Raw genomic sequence first — 15,617 nt, 5'->3', positions numbered from 1 at the left:
AAGTGTGTCACGTATGCGAGCATCATCCATCAGGTGTTTCCTGACTGAAAAAAAAAGGTTCAGAACCATTGATGTAGATATAGACTTTTTTGTCCATTAACTGAAACAGCTCAGCTAGAGTCTTAAGGTAGAAAGGAAATAAAACAGGTGACAGTATAGAATAGATCACTGCGGTACATTGCAGTTTAAAAGAAACAAAAACAAAACAGCAGATATGACAAAAAAAAGCAAGTAATGGTGCACAAATGTCCTTTAACAAAAATCCGTATATCCACTCAACTCCACATGGGCCGTGTTTTGGCTATATGGCCTGTATCAGGAGTCTACAAGAATAAAAATAATACAAATGCACAAACATAAAAGTGAATCAAACTCATAAATATGAGAATAAAAAGGAAAGAAAATAAAATGAATGAGAACATCAAAGTTAATAAAAAATGTACAATGCATATTATAACAATAGAGTAATTCAATCATAAAAACCATTAAACATAGTAACATAGTAGATGATGGCAGATAAAGACCTGTACGGTCCATCCAGTCTGCCTGAAGAGATAAACTCATTACATAAGGTAAGAGGTGACACATGTTCAGGTCATCAAGCCTCTCCTTGTACATCTTGCTAAGCAAAACGCATACCATTTTTGTCGCTTTTCTTTGAACCGCTTCCAGTCTTTTTACATCCTTAGCAGGTACGGCCTCCAAAACTGAACACAATACTCTAAGTGGGACCTCACCAACGATTTGTACAGCGTCATCAACACCTCCTTTCTTCTACTGGTTATACTCTTCTCTATGTTGCCTAGTATCCTTCTGGCTGTGACCACCGCCTTGCCACATTGTTTTGTTGCCTTGAGATCCTCAGAGACCATCAGTCCAACGTCCCTCTCCTGAGCCAAGCTTATCGCTGTCTCCCCTCCTATCTAGTACATATGTTTTGGATTTTTGCACCCCAAGTGCATCACTCTGCACTTCTTTGCATTAACTTTTAACTGCCAGACCCTTGACTATTATTCCAACATTTGGAGATCCCTCCTCATGGTTTCTACACCCTCCAGAGTATCCACTCTATTGGCTATCTTCATGTCAACTGCAAAAAGGCAAACTTTTCCTTCTAACCCTCCAGAAATGTCTCTCACAAATATATTAAACAGAATCAGCCCCAGCACAGACCACTGAGGCACTCCATTGCTCACTTTACTTTCCTCCGAGCAGGTTCCATTTGCCACCACCCTCTGTTGCCTGTTGGTCAAGCAGTTTCCAATCCATTTTACCACTTTGGGTCCTAAGGTCAGCCCTCTCAGCTTATTCACAAGTTTTCTGTAAGGGACCGTATCAAGTGCATGTCCTTCATCCAGTTCTATGGTCACCCAGTCACAGAAGTCAATTAGATTCATATGGATTTTTGCACCCCAAGTGCATCACTCTGAGTGGAGGAGTGGACTAGTGGTTAGTGCACTGGGCTTTGATCCTAGGATCCTGGATTTGATTCCTGTTGCAGTTCTTTGTGACCTTGGGCAAGTCACATAACCTTCCATTGCCTCAGGTACAAAATTTAGGGGGCCTTTTACAAAGCCATGCTAGCATTTTTAGCATGCGGTAAATATCAGCTGGTGGTAAATACTGAGACACCCATGGCATCTCAGTGTTTACCACCAGCTAATTTTTACCGCAAGCTAAAAATGCTAGCTTGGCTTTGTACAAGATTGTGAGCCCTCTAGGAACAGAGAAAGTCCCTGCATATAATGTGTGATTGTTCTCCACCTTGAACTTGATGGTTAAATGGATTACAAATGCTTAAATTAAAATAAACAATAATGAGGGTTCCATTGCTAAAAATCTAGTAGAAACAGGGAACTTTATATTGAGCTTTCAGGATGAAGGGGATATTAAGGTAAGACTGCAGTTTCACTACTGGGATATACATACAAAATATGTGATTCAATATTTTTGTTGATTACTCCATTTGAAAATTTAACAGTGTAATATGACATACTTCATATTGTGTGATTTTATTAGACCTACCCTAGCTGAGATAATATTTAATCATCTCTCTGCCCTCGTGTGCAACTTTCTTTAAATTAGTTACCTTAGTTTCTAACTCTTCTTACTCTCTTACCTATCTATATGTTCCTTCTTTGCTTATATCCTTCATTTTCAATTAAAATGTTCTATTATGTATTGTGTTGACATTGTAAGTAGTATGCTGTGCCAGACTTTGTATTATTATTATTATTATTATATTTTTACTGCTGTAATTGCCTATTACTTATGTTTGATTTATTCTTACTGTACACTGCCTTGAGTGAATTCCTTCAAAAAGGTGGTAAATAAATCCTAATAAAAAATGTTAGTACCTGGGTTTATCATTTTTTGGTTGATTATACAATGTCTATATTATGAAATGATTGTTTTACTAAGTTTTAAACAATTGTTTATTTAGATTTGCTCACACCGTTTTCAGTAGTAGTAGCTCAAGGTGAATTACATTGTAACAGAGGATCACAAGGAGCAGCAGTGGGATTTAAATTGGCCACCTTGGGATGTCAAGGCTGGTGCTCTAACCACTAGGCTACTCCTCTACTAGACATGCCATGAATAAAGTGGACATGGATAAGGATATGATTGCCACCTGAGCATGGCAGGGCTGCTACTTCTTGCTGTGCCACTACTGGATGTATATGCAGTGTTCTTTAGATAACTCATGCCCGGTGGCTTAAGTTTAAATTGAGGTCCCTGCTGTGGAGTGAATCTGAAAGTGGCTATAAATGGACCCCTTCCTCCTTGTCCCACATCTTCACCCCTATATATTACCATGGAATTTATACCATTGTTCATCAACCTTCTTTACAAATACTTTCCAGCATTCATTGTAGGTGTCATAATTTATTTATTTATTGCATTTGTATCCCATATTTTCTCACCTATTTGCAGGCTCAATGTGGCTTAGAGAATCCTGTTATGGCACTTTCATTCCAGGATGTTGGATACAATTGATGAAATAAAAAGGTTAAGTAAGGGAAAGAGAAAAGATTGGGGTGGATGAGGATAGATGGAAGACTTTCTTACAGGGGTGGGTTGGCGAAGTGATTTAGTGAGGCCATGGGTTCTCTTTGTAATTCGTCAATAGTTTTCAAGGCAGTAGGTAATGCATTCCACAACTGCGTGCTCATGTACGAAAAGGTAGTTGCATGTATCAGCTTGTATTTAATCTTTTACAGCTAGGGAAGTGTAGATTAAGAAATTTGCGGGATGATCTTTTGACATTTCTGGGAGGCAGGTCCATGAGGTTTAGCATGTAGGTTGGGGCATCTGCGTGGATGATTTTGCATGTGTACAATCGTACAAATCTTGAACGTGATGCGTTCCTTGAGTGGGAGCCAGTGAAGTTTCTTTCTTAGGGGTTTTGCACTTTCATATTTAGTTTTTCCAAATATGAGTCTGGTGGTGGTATTCTGGGCTGTTTGGAGTTTTTTGATAGTTTGTTCTTTGCATCCTGCGTACAGTGCGTTGCAGTAGTCCAGGTGACTTAGTACCATTGATTGTACCAAGGTACGGAAGATGCATCTCGGGAAGAAAGGTTTTACTCTTTTGAGTTTCCACGTGGCGTGGAACATCTTTTTCGTCATATTCTTCACGTGGGTATCGAGTGTGAGGTTTCGATCAATGGTAACTCCAAGAATTTTCAGGTTTTGTGAGGTGGGAAGAGAACAGTATGGTGTGGTTATGGAGATGAAGTTGTTTGTGTTATGTTGTGAGGTGAATACAAGGCATTGTGTTTTTTCTGCGTTAAGTTTTAACTGGAATGCATCCGCCCATGAGTGCATGATTTGGAGTGCATGATCTCGTTGGTGGTTTCGTTTAGATCATGTTTAAACGGGATGTAGATCGTAACATTATCTGCTTATATGTAAGGGTTAAGGTTTTGATTGGCTAGTAGTTTGGCTAGAGGTATCATCATTAGGTTAAAAAGGGTTGGTGAGAGGGGGGATCCTTGGGGGACTCCACATTCAGGTATCCATGGAGCTGCTTTGTCCGCGTTCGCTGTTACTTGGTAAGGTCTTGTGGTCAGGAATCCTCTGAACCATTTGAGAACTGTACCTCCTACTCCAAAGTATTCTAGTATATGTAGTAATATTCTATGATTGCCCATGTCGAAGGCACTGGACATGTCGAATTATAGAAGGAGTATGTTGTTGCCAGTAGCAATTGCTTGTTTGAATGAGTTCATTGCAGACACTAGGACAGTTTCGGTGCTGTGATTCAACCAAAATCCTGATTGGGACTCGTGCAGAATTGAGTATTTAACAAGTGGACTAGGTGAGAACCTACTTAAAATAGAAAACATCCCTAAGCTAAACAAAACAAAGTAGATATAATTTCAATCATCAGTTTCCTCTTTACAGGGGGGAAGTTATCAATAAGGGCTACTGTTAAGATATGTTATTTTACTGTTAACCCCAGCTATTAGTAACTAGGTCTTACTGCATAAAACGGGACCTGTGCTAAAATAGCATTAATTACTGGTAAAACACGTTATTTCAATGGTAGAGGCTGACCCAATGACAAACCAGCTTAGGAAGTGCTGTGTAGAAAACTTTATTGAAGGCACCAGACATTTGACCCAACACGGGCCGTGTTTTGGTGGACACAACACCTACTTCAGGAGTCACCAAAGTTCTTTGTAAGCCAAGATTGCTCTTATGGATGATACAAAAAAGATGGGTAAACACTGCAACAAAATCAGAGCAATGTGTGCTAATGGAATGCAGAACAGAAACTCAACCTAGTCATGCCCCCCCCCCCCCCCTTAAATAGTGTTCTAAGTCAAAGACAGCTAGAGGAATTATTCTAATGGTAATAAATATTTCATTGGAAAGGTTTTCTTTATCAATGCCAGCAGAATGTATGTAAATTCTCCCGGGCACTTATGAGACAGAAAGATACAGATGACTATGTGCATGGGAGATCATTTTCAGAGAGGATTCATTGTTAGGCCTCCAGCTGCTAACAATGCACTTGCTGGGCAGTGCTGTGTCACAGATTGATCAAAAGTCTTGCTAACTGCAGTCTGTATCCCTCAGGCCTCAAACAGCAAATTCATTGTAGTGAATGTGTTATTCTAGCCTGTGAAACCAAGACAAAAAAATAGACTTGCACAGGCACTACTTCAACATTATAATGTGAGCAAAATCGCACCAGCATTCAGCCCAACACCACCATCTCATATTGCATCAGTTTGTTTCTCTCGAAAACCTCTTTCTTCAGAAAAATCCTCAAAGCATTTGTTTGTAATCCCCCATTATATGGGGATTACTAGAGTTTGGTGTCAGCTCTCTGGAGTCACTGGGGGAGAGCTGGGATGTCACTGGGTGGAAGGAACAGGGCCGCCGACAGGGGGGCAGGGGCAAGATTCCCCCAGGCCCAGCCTCCAAGGGTCTGTCTCTCTCCTGCTCCTAATGGGACCCAGGTGATCGCATCTTGACAGGAGCAGGAGAGAGAAAACTCTAGCACTGGGTCCCCCTTAGGCTGGGAAGGAGCAGACACAGGTCCCCAAGCCCTGCCAGCAGAAGCCTTCCTCCAGCGCTTGCCTTGTGCGACATGAGGGAAAAGCAGCAGCAGGGCAAGCAATGGAGGAAGGCTTCTGCTGGCAGGGCTTGGGGACCCCTGCCAACCAAGGTATGTGGAGTTGTGGCGGGGGGAAAGGAGGTGGGGCAAAATGTGTCCCCCTGCACTTTGGGCTCCAGCCTTCCCCCCCCTCCCCCCCCAATTTCTGTGGTCTGGCTATGTGGCAGTCTAGGGGGGGGGCAGCAGCAGCAGTTCTGAGGGGGGTGGCAGCAGTGGTCCTGGGGGCCTGGCAGCAGCGGACCTGGGGTGAGGCCTGGCAGCGGCGACCCTACCCCAGGCCCAGCTCAGTCTCTTATTGGTCCTGGGAAGGAAGGTCCAGCCCAAGGGGAGTGGGGTTAAAATAAGTAGCAGAAAGAAAGTGGATTTAAGAGTTGATTGATAGGGGAGGCTCCTGTTTGTGGGGGAGAAGTGGTTTGTGGTTGCCTGTACCCCTGCTGGGACCCATGAAGTAGAGGGGGATCCCAAAGTGGCTAAATAAACTCAGGATATGTTGCTGCCCCACCAAGTGGCAACTGTGATAATGTCAAAGCTAAGGGTAGGCAAGGGAAGCCAGCCTGAAGCAAGAATCTGGACAGGGGAAGCCTGTTCAAGGCCAGGGTACAGCTCCAGAAGTGCATTGCTGGAAGTAGGACAGCCTGAAGGGTCTGTGCCTGAGGGAAGCAGATTGCAGTCAGAGAACTACATTAACAGCCTTGGATTGTTACCAGTCCCTAGGATGGGTAAATGGACAGGAGTACTTGTAAATGCATAAATACTGAAAATCCTAAAAAGATCAGGTTGGAAACGTAGATTCAGATTGTGATATACAGTCTTGACTGGACAGGAAGAGTTCTACTGTTTTACCTGCCATTTCAGTAAAGTTTAATTTGCACTAAATAGAATCTTTGGACTGCGGTGTGATTTATCCTTAGGAGGAGGAGTGAGGACGTTGGTTCCCTGAACTGGTAAATACCTGTGCAAAGCCCTCACTTAAACTGCCCCAATCCCTGGATCTCTGTTTTTCCGGATAGTGACCCACTCCCAAGCTTGAACTAGATGGACTGTGCTGAGTGGAGTGAGTGGAGTGTGGTGCAAAGAATAGGGAGAAGAGGAAAAGAATGTTTTCCCTGTGTGATTGGAGCTGAGCTATTAGTGGAAGGTGAGACTATATATATAGACAACAAAATAGGCACCTATGTGCTTTATATGAAAGTCTCTTGCAGTGATCCTCAAACGTCATAAATGCTCTTGCACAAATTTACAGCTGCTCCAAAGAAGGTGCAAATGTGGGCATGTAGTCTATGCATGTACTTGTGCATTTTATAAAATATGCATGTAACATAGGAAGTGATGGCAGATAAAGACCTGAATGGTCCATCTAGTCTTGCCAACAGTCACATTCATTATTGATTCAAGATTTAAATCAACAGTGAACGTGATATTATTTATTTATTTATTTATTTATTTTTATTTATTTCATTTGTATCCCACCTTATCCCACCTATTTGCAGGCTCAAAGTGGCTTACATAGTATTGATAACATAGTTATTCCAGTATATCAAGTACTGTATAGTTAGTATTGTGTAGAGATTAATTAAGGGAAGAAAGATGAAGGAAGGAATTTATTAGGGTATTTATAGAAGGTGGGCTTTCATAACTGAATGGGTTGGTGAAGTGGATTAGTGGGGCTGTAGGTTCTCATTGTAGGTATTTACTTGATCACTGTCTTTCTTTGGTGTTTCTGGGACATAGACCATAGAAGTCCACCCGGTTCTGTCCTTATGTTCCAACTACTGGAGCTGCAGTCAAAACCCACTTGCCTCTGCCAGATGACACCACCCAGTGGCGTACCAAGGGGGGGGCGGTCCACCCTGGGTGCACGCTGCTGGGGGGGGGGGGGTGCCGTGGTGTGCACCTGTCGGCTCCGAGTTCGCTAACTTCGCTCGTTCGCTGCAGCTCCCTCTGCCCTGGAACAGGTGTCATTTCGCAGGGGGGGTGCTGCACCTGGGGGGGGGGGGGGGCGCATCGGCGATTAACCCCGGGTGTCATCCAGGCTAGGAACGCCACTGACACCACCAGGAAGACCTACGCATGAGTACACACCATCTCTTAGATTCTATATAATGCACCTAGAGATCAGCGCCAAAATCCAAGTGGATTCTATAACAATGGGCGTAGCTTAACAAACTAATGAACGCTGATAACAGCACTTAACAAACAATAATAAGCACTAATTGGCACTGATTAGAATTTATGCGCACAACTCGCTAAGCGTATTCTGTAATAAAGTGTGCCAAACTTCTAACACGGGCAGGCAAAAAGGGGCATGGTTATGGGTGGGGAAATGGGCATTTCTTGGGCATTCCAAAATTTACGCACTTAGTTATAGCATTTGGCCCAATGCGCCTAAATCTGCTCTCAAGGATTTACGCCATGTTTTCACTGATGTAAATGGATGCATGTAGTTTTAGGCAATGAAATATCAACTAAGCATATTCTGGAATTGGTGCCTGATTATAGAATATACTTAGTCAGCCATGATTTCAGCACCGATGTTTTAGGTGCCATATATAGAATCTCCTCCCATATTCTTTAATCTCCCCCCATATTCTTGACGTGTGTATTCATATCCAGCCATTTAATCATGTAAAACATGTTTTACCCACAGAAAATAATTTATAAAATTCCCACCCATCATAGCTAAGTGAGCAAGATTAGGTTGGAACCAGCAGTGTTTCATTATGCTGAGATGAACTGAACCACCTATTCTGCTTCCCAATTTGTCTAGGAAACGGTAGATTTTGTTAGAATATTGGCATGACATTTTCTTCCTAATGAGGCACTTCATTTGTACAACTCAAATGTTCAGTATATTAAAAAAAGAAAAAAAAAAACAAATTACCATGAAAAAGAAAATGTCTTTGTGTACTTTGGAGTCAGAGGAAAATATTTTTCAATAGTGAGACCCAACGCAGATTGGAATCTGAATGCAGATGTAGCATATTGACACCCGACATGCTACATCATTAGCAGATGTATTTGTTTATGCTTTGATTGTTACCATTGATTATAGCTTCTGTGTGCAATTTCAAAGAAAAAGTAATCATGTAATAGAAGATGTAAGCTGGCATAGCTCTCTCAACGTAGCACCAGAGAGGTTTCTTCAGCAACACTTGCCAAGAGGAAGACAACATAGTAATTCCTGTTATTTATTATTTTATATTTGCTTATGGATTTTCTCAAGTTACGAAAAAAGACAAGAACGATATAAAATGAAGTATAGCAATACGTTGATACTGATTAATTGACTTTTGGATGGGTTAAAGATTAATTAGTTGGGTACTATAGAGGGGCATAATCGAACAGGGGCGCCCATCTCTAAGGGTGCCCATCTTTAAGGACGGCCCCGTAAAGTGGCGTCCCCGACCGTATTATCGAAACAAGATGGGCGTCCATCTTTCGTTTCAATAATACGGTCGGGGACGCCCAAATCTCATGGCTTGGTCATGAAAAAAATGGACCATGTAAAGTCGGCAAAGTGCTCGTCAGGGCCGCCCTTCTTTTTTCCATTATTGGCCGAGGATGCCCATCTCCTAATCATGCTCCAGTCCCGCCCCAGTCCCACCTTCGCTACTCTGCCAACACGCCCCTGTGAACTTTGGTCATCCCCGCGACGGAAAGCCGTCAAGGGTGTCAAAAAATCGGCTTTCGATTACGCCCATCTCCCGATTTGTGTCGAAAGATGGGCGCCCTTCTCTTTTGAAAATGAGCTGGATAGTGAGATTGAAGGCCAAAGAGTGAGATTTCCTGGCAGTGCATCCAGAAAATAAATCTATACCATGTTTCGAAAAAAAAAAAAAGTACAAAGCTTGTTTTCTGCATAACTATTAACACGTGAACAGGATTGAAGAGGATACCTCCCTTAGGGGTCCTTTTACTAAGGTGCGCTGAAAAATGGCCTGTGGTAGTGTAGACTTGTGTTTTGGGTGCACACAGAATTATTTTTCAGCGCACCTACAAAAAATGCCTTTTTTGCCAAAAATGGACGTGCGGCAAAATGAAAATTGCCGCGCGTCCATTTTGGGTCTGAGACCTTACCACCAGCCATTGACCTAGCGGTAAAGAATCCAGGCAGTAATGACCTACACGCAACAAATGCCACTTGGCATGCGTCCATTACACGTGCCCAAAAATAAAAAATATTTTTCAGACGCGCATATTGGACGCACGCCAAAAATGAAATTACCAGAAGAGCCATGCGGTAGTTGGGCGGTAACTTCATTTTGGCACACGGGTATGCATAGACGCTTACACGGCTTAGTAAAAGGGCCCCTTAATCACTCCTGTAACAAGTACGACATGGAAATATTAGGATGTATATTTGCATTACCTTTATGAAATGGGAAATGTATAGAGTGGAGGAGTAGCCTAGTGGTTAGAGCACCAGCCTTGAGATCCACAGGTGCCCAGCTCAAATCCCACTGCTGCGCCTTGTAATCTCAGGCAAGTCACTTAGGGCCCCTTTTACCAAGCTGTGGCAAAAGGGGGCTGGCCATAGGCGGTTGGTCGGTGGCCCAACTGTTTGGGGAGGCTAAAGGGGCGGGGTTAGGGGGTGGGGCCAGGGGTGGAGCTTAAATCCATTATTGTCTGATAACACACAGAAAAAATAAATAAATAAAAGTCACAATTAATACCTTTTATTAAATTTAGATATTAGCTATGTATCATATGTCAAAGAATAAAGTGGTTGCTCAAAGCATATTCTAACCACAATCGCTCAACTGCAAAACACTATGCACAACTTTGTGCAAAAACACACTCAGAACCTTACTGTACCATAAATATTACACTGGGCAGAACCTAATACACCAATATACCACCCATACGGAAAATGCAGACCGTCAACAATATGAAACAAGGGATCATATCATCACAATTCTCATGTAGAGCCACAAAACACCCTAATTCATGTTTAATGTGGGATAAAATGCCATAAATAAGTAAATAAATATAAACTTTTAATGTTGAGCAACTGATTCTCAAAGGACATATTCCAAACACTATAATGAAAATAAAATGATCTTTTCTACCTTTGTTGTCTGGTGACTTTTTCTGATCATGCTGGCCCAGTATCCGATTCTGCTGCTATCTGTCCTCAGGTGTCAGTGCAAGTCTCTTTGGTATGAACTACTCATTTGCAGGTCAGGAAGTCATCCTTGTTAAATATCTCCCTGGCAACCCAGGACACCTCCAGCCAACCCCCCCCCCCCCCCCCCCCCCCCCCCCGCTCTCCCAGCAGTAAGGTAAACAAATTAAACCATAAACCAATTTCTACAACTGGGCTTTCACTGCAGCTCCTGCTGTGAGGATGGAGGTAAATCAACAATTTAACCCCCAGAGCAGCGGGACTCCACAGCTGATCCATCCTACTGCAGCAGGGGAGGCTTAGCCTCCCCAAGCCTCTTAAACTGGGTGCCTATGGGGCTGGCGCTGGTATCAGCACATGTTTCACACACGCTCAGAGGCCCCCTTTTACCACAGCTGGTAAAAGGGATGGCCGTGCGGCAAGTAAAGTACTTGCCGCATGGCCATCTCAGGGGGGAGCCCTTACTGCGGTAAGGGCTCCTGCGTTAACCCAACAGTAACCGGGCACCCGGGTACACTCCAGCACTACAAAAATAAATACAATTTTTGTAGCATCAGAAATGGCTCGCTAGGGGTGGGAAGTACCGCTGGGCTGCTGCAGTAGCCCGGCGGCACTTCCTGTGTAGCTTAGTAAAAGGAGCCCTTAACCCTCCATTGCCTTAGGTACAAACAAATTAGATTGTGAGCTCTCCAGGGACAGCAAGATACCCAGTATATCTGAATGTAACTCACCTTGAGCTTCTACTGAAAAAGGTGTGAGCAAAATATAAATAAATAAATCCAGTTTTAATAAAATTTGGGATATATCATCCAGAATAAATTTGCAATAAACCTACACTCACGCTGGCCATCTCACTTAAATGATGTCACTTCAGTACTTGGTTCTTCAACTATCACAGTTTTCTTCAATCAAGTGTTGGACCACTAGAACCTCCCCTTACCCCTTCCTTCCACTTCATACCTCCTACTTACCATTTCTGTGCTCTTTCTGTGTGAGTGAACTTGCTATCCTGTCCTTAATTTGGAGTTCTTTTCCTACTTCATATTTTAGCCTGTACACCACTCTGCTCTACCTGTCAGTTGAGCGGAATAGTAAATTTTAATAAACTATACACTATATACAGTATAAAATGGGAGCAAGCCGATACTAAAGCAATATATATAATTTAGTTGATCCACTGAATAAAGAGGAAAGTCAGTTTTTAAATATGCTTCACAAATTCTTTGGGTTTTACGAACTGTGAATGTGTGGAGCTGTTTAAAATCTGTAGTTATAATAATATCCTCCCTTTTTACACAAACACAGCACAGGAAGTTTAGAATGCTACAGGTCTTATGTAGGATTCTTTGGTTAATTTTCTGTGGGCAATCGGCATGCAGCTCTGTGTAGTGTGTCTGTGAAGCAGCTCCAAAATAATGGAGTCATTTTCCACACAATTCTGAAGCAGCATCATGGGTTGTGGTGCAAAGGTACTTCTAACAGGTCAGCTCTTCTATCCTGCACTTAACGTAGCATTTCTGCACTTTTGTTTCTGTCTGAAAAATTCTTTGTCTTCATGGCTGTGGTTAGAATGGGAGAAATTACTTTTGACAAACATGTCAACAAGAGAGTTTCAAATTAATGTGTACTTGAGTAAAGTGATGTGGTAGCCATGCTAGTCCTCTTTTAAAGATAATAAATAGAAATAAGTCAAAACATAGAAAATAAAATAAAATGATACCTTTTTTATTAGATTAACTTAATACATTTTTATTAGCTTTTGAAGGTAACCCTTCTTCTTCTGATTGTAAATAAGCAAATGTTGACAAACATTAGGAGTAGAGGAGTGGCCTAGTGGTTAGAGCACTGATCGTGACATCACAAAGTGGCTAGTTCAAATCCCACTGCAGTTCCTTGTGATCTTGGGCAAGTCACTTAACCCTCCATTGTCTCAGGTACAAACTTAGATTGTGAGTCCTCCAGGAACAGAGAAATACCCAGTGTACCTGTATGTAACTCACCTTCAGTAACTACTGAAAAGGTGTGAGCAAAATCCAAATAAATAAATATCAGAATGTATTGTGTACTTGTAAGCCAGCTTATATTTGTGAGTTGTGAAATTACAGACAGACGATAACCTGGTATTGTTTTGTATTTGGCAGGTCAAAAAATCCTTCATCACAGAAGTGATGTGCTAGAGACTGTAGTCCTGATCAACCCTTCAGATGAAGCAGTTAGCACAGAGGTACGTTTCATTTGGAAAGACAACATGCCTTACTGAACTGAACATGCCACACTACTTTAGCATGATTTGGCATTTGAGACTTGGGGGTCCTTTTACTAAGGTGCGCTGAAAATGGCTTACGGTAGTGTAGGCGTGGGTTTTGGGCGAGCGCCAATCCATTTTTCAGTGCAACTGTAAAAAAAGGCCTTCTTTTTGTTGTTGCCAAAATGGACATGCAGCAAAATCAAAATTGCCGCACGTCCATTTTGAGTCTGCGACCTTACCCCCAGCCATTGACCTAGCGGTAAACTCTCATGCAGTAACCGGGCAGTAATGACCTACGCATGTCCAATGCTACTTGGCGCGTGTCTGATAATAAAAATTATTTTTCAGCCGCGCGTATCGGACGCACGCCAAAAATAAAATTATTGCAAGAGCCATGCGGTAACTGGGCAGGAACTCCATTTTGGCGAGTGTTGGGTGCGCTTAGACACTTGCGCAGCTTAGTAAAATGGCCCCTTGGGTAGCTAGTATACCCTTCAAATATGGAAACTATTCTGTCGGTTTGATATTCAAAAGAAGTTTTATACTCACTGGTGACCAGAGATTTTCAAAACTTATATGGATAGTATTGAGCTGAATATCTGACTAAACTGCTTGATACTATCTGTGTAAGAAAGGCCTGGGGTGGGGAGAGGTGGGCAAAAAAATGTATCCATTTAGTAGCAAGGCTGAGCTGCTAAAGTGATAATTTATGCACTTAGTATAGACCTGCTTTTGAGCAGCAGGCTGAAACTAAAAGGATAGTTCTGGCATAATGACCACACTGGGATGATCTGCACTAACCCCCGGATTCTATAAATGGCGACTAAAGTTGCGTGTGCAATTCTCTGCTTGTAGACGATTTGTGTGCGCAACTTAATTGTTTGACAAACCAATCAGCACCAATAACAGCGGTTATTGGCATTAATTGGCCTTAATTAGGATTTACACGCAGATCATATTCTATAATGATCCGTGTGTAAATCCTAATGCATGTACATTTTGGGGGGCATGACTATGGGACGTAAATACAGAATTCAGCCCAACCAATCCTAACTTACACACTGGCATTTACATCTGCTTTTATCAGGTCTAATTGCAAGTGTCTAAATTTAGATGTGGTCTATGCCCTAAGCACTGTTCTATAAAGGATATATACCCTTTATAGAATAGCACTCAGTGCGTAAAAATTTTCAGAGACGATTTTTAGGGGCCACTTATAGAGAATTTACCCCCAAGTGTGAATTCTATATCTGCAATTACGTGCTTAACTGTTTGTAATTAAGCATGGAACTGCTAGTATTGTAAAACCTGTGCATGCAAGTGCTAGGTACGTCCCTGACCCATCCATGTCTCTCCCATGTCCATGTTGCGCACAATTTGTAGAATGCCTACTAAGGACAATTATGTACGTAACTGTAAATTAGCGCCAATGAACACCAATTAAAGCCAATTAGTTGGCGATTAATGTCAATTATGAAATTTAAGTTATGCGTGTAATTGACACTATTTTATAACCTGTGCATTCAACTTTGCACACTAACTACCGGATTCTATATAGTGCGCTTAGTGTTCCGCGATAAAATCTAAGCATATTCCATAGCAACACGCATACCTTAATTGGCTTAACAAGCTAATCAGCATTGATAACAGCAGCTAACAACCAATAATGAGCACTAATTGGCAATAATTAGAATTTACGTGCACAGCTTGCTAACCATATTCTGTAATGGACTTCGCCTAAATTCTAATGCACACAGTTCAAAAGGGGCGTGGTTATGAGTGGAGAAATGGGCATTTCATGGGCGTTCCATAATTTTACGTGTGTACTTATAAAATATGGCCCAGTGCACATAAATCTAAGTGCAGGGATTTATACCACATTTTCGTTGGTGTAAGTGGAGGTGCATAATTTTAGGCGCTGGGATATCAACTAAGAGTATTCTATATACTACGGATAAATATAGGTGCTGCTTATAGAATACGCTTAGCCAGAATTGTTTACCATGTGATTTTTTTAGGCGCCTTTTATAGAATCTGGCCCTAAGGGGAGAATTCTATATATGGCTCCTTAAAAATCGGCGTCGTAAAACCACATGATGAGCATTATTCTATAAACTACATGTAAAGTTATGCGTAGTTTATAGAATATGGTCACGCGTAGTTCTTTTCACTAAAATTTAGGTGCGGCCATTTAGGCCACATAAAACCAGGCCTATGCATAGGTTAGGTGCAGATTGGGTGTATTCTATAATAGTGCGCATAGTTTTTTTGAAATGCCCACAACTCGCCCACTCCATGCCCATGACCATGCCCCTTTTTTGACTGTGCACATTAGAATTTATGTGCACCATGTTATAGAATATGCCTAGAAAGCTGTGCGCATTAATTCTAATTAAAGCCAATTAGTGCCACTAATTGGTTGTTGAATACCATTTATCGTTGCTGATTCACTTGTTAATCAATTAAGTTGCCATACATAGAATTTGGGGGGTAAGTCCAAAATTGTGCATGCAGGTGTGTAGAAGTGGAGTGTATCTGTATATTCAGTGCTGCCACCTATAGATAAAAGCACTGAATTTACAGAATAAGTTAAACACCATAGAAAGACCTATTCCA

At 41.9% G+C, this 15,617-nt stretch overlaps 1 protein-coding gene across 1 annotated transcript in view; it reads left to right on the top strand.

The window, feature by feature from the left end:
- Positions 1-15,617, top strand: part of MAP1B (microtubule associated protein 1B) — a 235,509-nt gene that overhangs the window by 128,554 nt on the left and 91,338 nt on the right. The window contains 1 exon segment of the mRNA XM_030193303.1: positions 12,895-12,977. Coding sequence (XP_030049163.1) covers positions 12,895-12,977 — 83 coding nt within the window.

This window comes from Microcaecilia unicolor, chromosome 2 (genome assembly GCF_901765095.1).
Source record: "Microcaecilia unicolor chromosome 2, aMicUni1.1, whole genome shotgun sequence".
Lineage (NCBI taxonomy): Eukaryota > Metazoa > Chordata > Amphibia > Gymnophiona > Siphonopidae > Microcaecilia > Microcaecilia unicolor.
The sequence above is the reverse complement of the archived record's forward strand: the minus strand, read 5'-3'. Positions and strand labels throughout refer to the sequence as shown.